General features: G+C 40.8%; 1 protein-coding gene across 1 annotated transcript; it reads left to right on the top strand.

The window, feature by feature from the left end:
* Positions 1–330: 330 nt before the first annotated feature.
* Positions 331–1,873, top strand: foxd7 (forkhead box D7). Its single transcript, XM_046331892.1, has one exon. The coding sequence runs from the start codon at positions 611–613 to the stop codon at positions 1,583–1,585; it is 975 nt and encodes a 324-aa protein (XP_046187848.1). The 5' UTR covers positions 331–610; the 3' UTR covers positions 1,586–1,873.
* Positions 1,874–3,077: the final 1,204 nt, after the last annotated feature.

Raw genomic sequence — 3,077 nt, forward strand, 5'->3', positions numbered from 1 at the left:
TATTTGATATTTCGAATAGCCATCTGCAAGTAGGCCTATGGATAACAGAATTAGGCAATACGTGAACATTTCCCATCACCATATTGATCCCATAGTTGTCACTTATTAAACGAATGGTAATTTACTGAATGGAATTTGAAATATGATGTTGATGTTGGAGTGATGGGATGATGATAGTTAACGGGTGGTACTTTGGTACCGATTGCCTTGTTTGAATTGTAAAGAGCTTCTCCTCGAGCATAACCATGACATCACAGTCACCTGATCCAATGCTGTTACAGTTCCAACAGGAAACCAACGAGAGAGGATGCTGGACATCGTGGAAGACTCGCCGTGCTTCATAACTTTCTCAGCCTCCAATTCTCTGTTTAAGGCTAAAAGGTTGTTCCATTTTGTGTTTGTTTGGAGATAAAAGGCTTTGGATTTTTTGAAGGGTTGTTTTTTCCTCTTGAATGACTAACGTGAGAGGGGGCTGGACCGCACATATTTTAAGCTTGTTTTTTTTGTGAATGGAGAGAGCAAAGCCTTGCGCGTGAGCATCTATCCCTTTCAAAGAACTGACCCTTTCCCACCTTGTTGTGGCAGGTGATATTGGCTCTGCCCGTGGACTATGACATTGGACTTGGAACCCATGGAAGATTTTGTTATTGACGTAGTAGGAGAGGGACTCGGGGATAACGGAGAGGAGCATCTCGTGTCCTTACCTTTGGAAGAGACGAGAAGCGCAGAGCATGAGCCCGAAACTGTTTTGTCTTCTAGTGGGCAGGATGAGGATAGGGACGACTACTCACCCACATCGAAGTGTCCTCCAGCAGCAATTAAAAGCCCGGCTTCGGTAAAGCCTCCGTACTCCTACATCGCTTTGATAACAATGGCCATATTACAAAGCCCAAAAAAACGACTTACCCTCAGCGAGATATGTGACTTTATCAGCCACCGATTCGTTTATTATCGTGAGAAGTTCCCTGCCTGGCAGAATTCCATCAGACACAACCTTTCGCTCAATGACTGCTTTGTCAAAATGCCCCGGGAGCCTGGTAATCCAGGGAAGGGAAACTACTGGACGCTAGACCCCAATTCTTCGGACATGTTTGAGAATGGGAGCTTTCTGCGTCGAAGGAAGAGGTTCAAACGCCAGCATTTTCGTTTCGGGGTGCTCAAGGAGCAATCCCTTGAGCCCAGTGGCTTTCACAACTTTTATGGTACTTATGGACTCGGCACAGCGGGTCTTCAGCTACCCAGTTTGGAGATATATCCATTCGGCTTCCATCACCCTACGCACTCATCATGCGCTCCCACCATCCCACCTGTTAGCACCCTGCTACCGGCTTTGTCGAGCCTGTTTACCCGGAACACTTTCGCTGCCAAGGCTTTTCTTCAATCACAACAGCCTGTCACTATCGGGTCCTTCAATCCGAGCCGCTATGCCACCTTTTCTTCCGCTTTGACCACCAGCGCTCCCTACGCGTCCCCTGCACTGTTCCACTCCGCGGCGTCACCACATCTCGTCAGTTTACATGAAGAATATCAGAAATTACAAACTCAGCGCAGCACCTCTGACCTGGCTAATGAGCAGTGCTTGTGAATATTTGAGTTGTGTGTCAGACTTTAAATTGTTTATTTGTATCTCAGGTGATAGAGATTTTTGAAGCTCTTGTGGAAACACAGGTATTTGGCAAATGGTAATTGGATGGACTTTCTTGTTGATCTAGGCCTATTTGAAGAGTTCTTAAGAATGCTGTAGATGTATGCCTTGCATTGATTACATTTGTCATAGCATCTTGCGTTTTTCTTTGTAAAGTATGAAATTACATTTGTCCATTGAAATGCAAATATTTAACTGACGAGTTTCCTTTTACATTTGGAAAGAAATAAAGTGAATTATTTAAAACAATATATTTAACTCAGTCATTTTTCTTATAGGCCTTTGCGTCACTGACCTGTCAATGTTGGCAAAATTGAAGATCTGTAATTGATACCTTTAACAACTGATTATTGCATAGCGCATATCTTTAATCAGTGGATATATAGCTGCACATTTTTACCTATAGTAGGCCTAAATGCGCAGTGAACTTGATTGCATCTTTCAGCAGGAAATCCGTTAATTCAACATTTTGCTGAGTGTGTAGATGATGCGTGGGTTAAATTATGTTCAGAACTTTTGACAAAATGAGGGTAATTTTAGTTTGTCTGGTTAGCATTTCTCTAATCATAAACTATTATTTCATTCAATTATATGATGTTTAGGCCTACACGTAAAACATGTCAGCCTATATTAAGTCAAATAAAAATCTTAAAATAATTGACACATTTTGACGGTTATAGCTTTAAAAGTGTCTATCGAAACAGCGACTGAGGATCAAGCGATGTGCGGAATCAAACTATATAAAGATCACATGAACGAGATGCAACATTGTGTTGACTCTAATCTAGGCTAAATCCAATATCCTGGAATGTTAGGACTACATTTTAAGGATTTTCTGATATTACAATTGAAACATTTTATTTTTGTTCGTTTTTTTGTGGCTACGATATAGGCCCTACTGCAATTATTTATATATTTTGAAAATCTCTCAATATGGTTGTTCTGCAGCATCTCGCTGTCGTTTGCCATTCATCCCCAAAAACGGGCGCTTAAACACATTGTAAATTAATGCTCTTTCTAAATTTGAAGTTTCGAAGTAACGGTCTGTGCAGCTGCGCAGCTTTCAGATTGTCAGTTGAGTTACACCACATCCATCCATTAGTTCAACATCGTATTATAATTGCCTGATTTTGCGTCATGGGGCCACACAGCCTGCTCGTTCCAAAAATGGAAAAAATCTGTGCAACACATTCAAAGACTTCATATTTTCATGTCAGATTATGAGGTCATTTCTAAACCCGCATTTGGTTGTCTCTCCAAAGCATTCCTTATAAGATTTTTTTAATATAAATATTTTAATATGTTTGTATGGGAGATGTAGCTTGAGCCTATAGCTTACTATTCAAGAGGTATACCACAAACGAACCAGTTGAGGATTTATTCAAATATGTGTTTAAATAGACATCGTGATTTAACTCGGTTTTGCTAGAAC

This window comes from Oncorhynchus gorbuscha, linkage group LG26 (assembly GCF_021184085.1).
Source record: "Oncorhynchus gorbuscha isolate QuinsamMale2020 ecotype Even-year linkage group LG26, OgorEven_v1.0, whole genome shotgun sequence".
Lineage (NCBI taxonomy): Eukaryota > Metazoa > Chordata > Actinopteri > Salmoniformes > Salmonidae > Oncorhynchus > Oncorhynchus gorbuscha.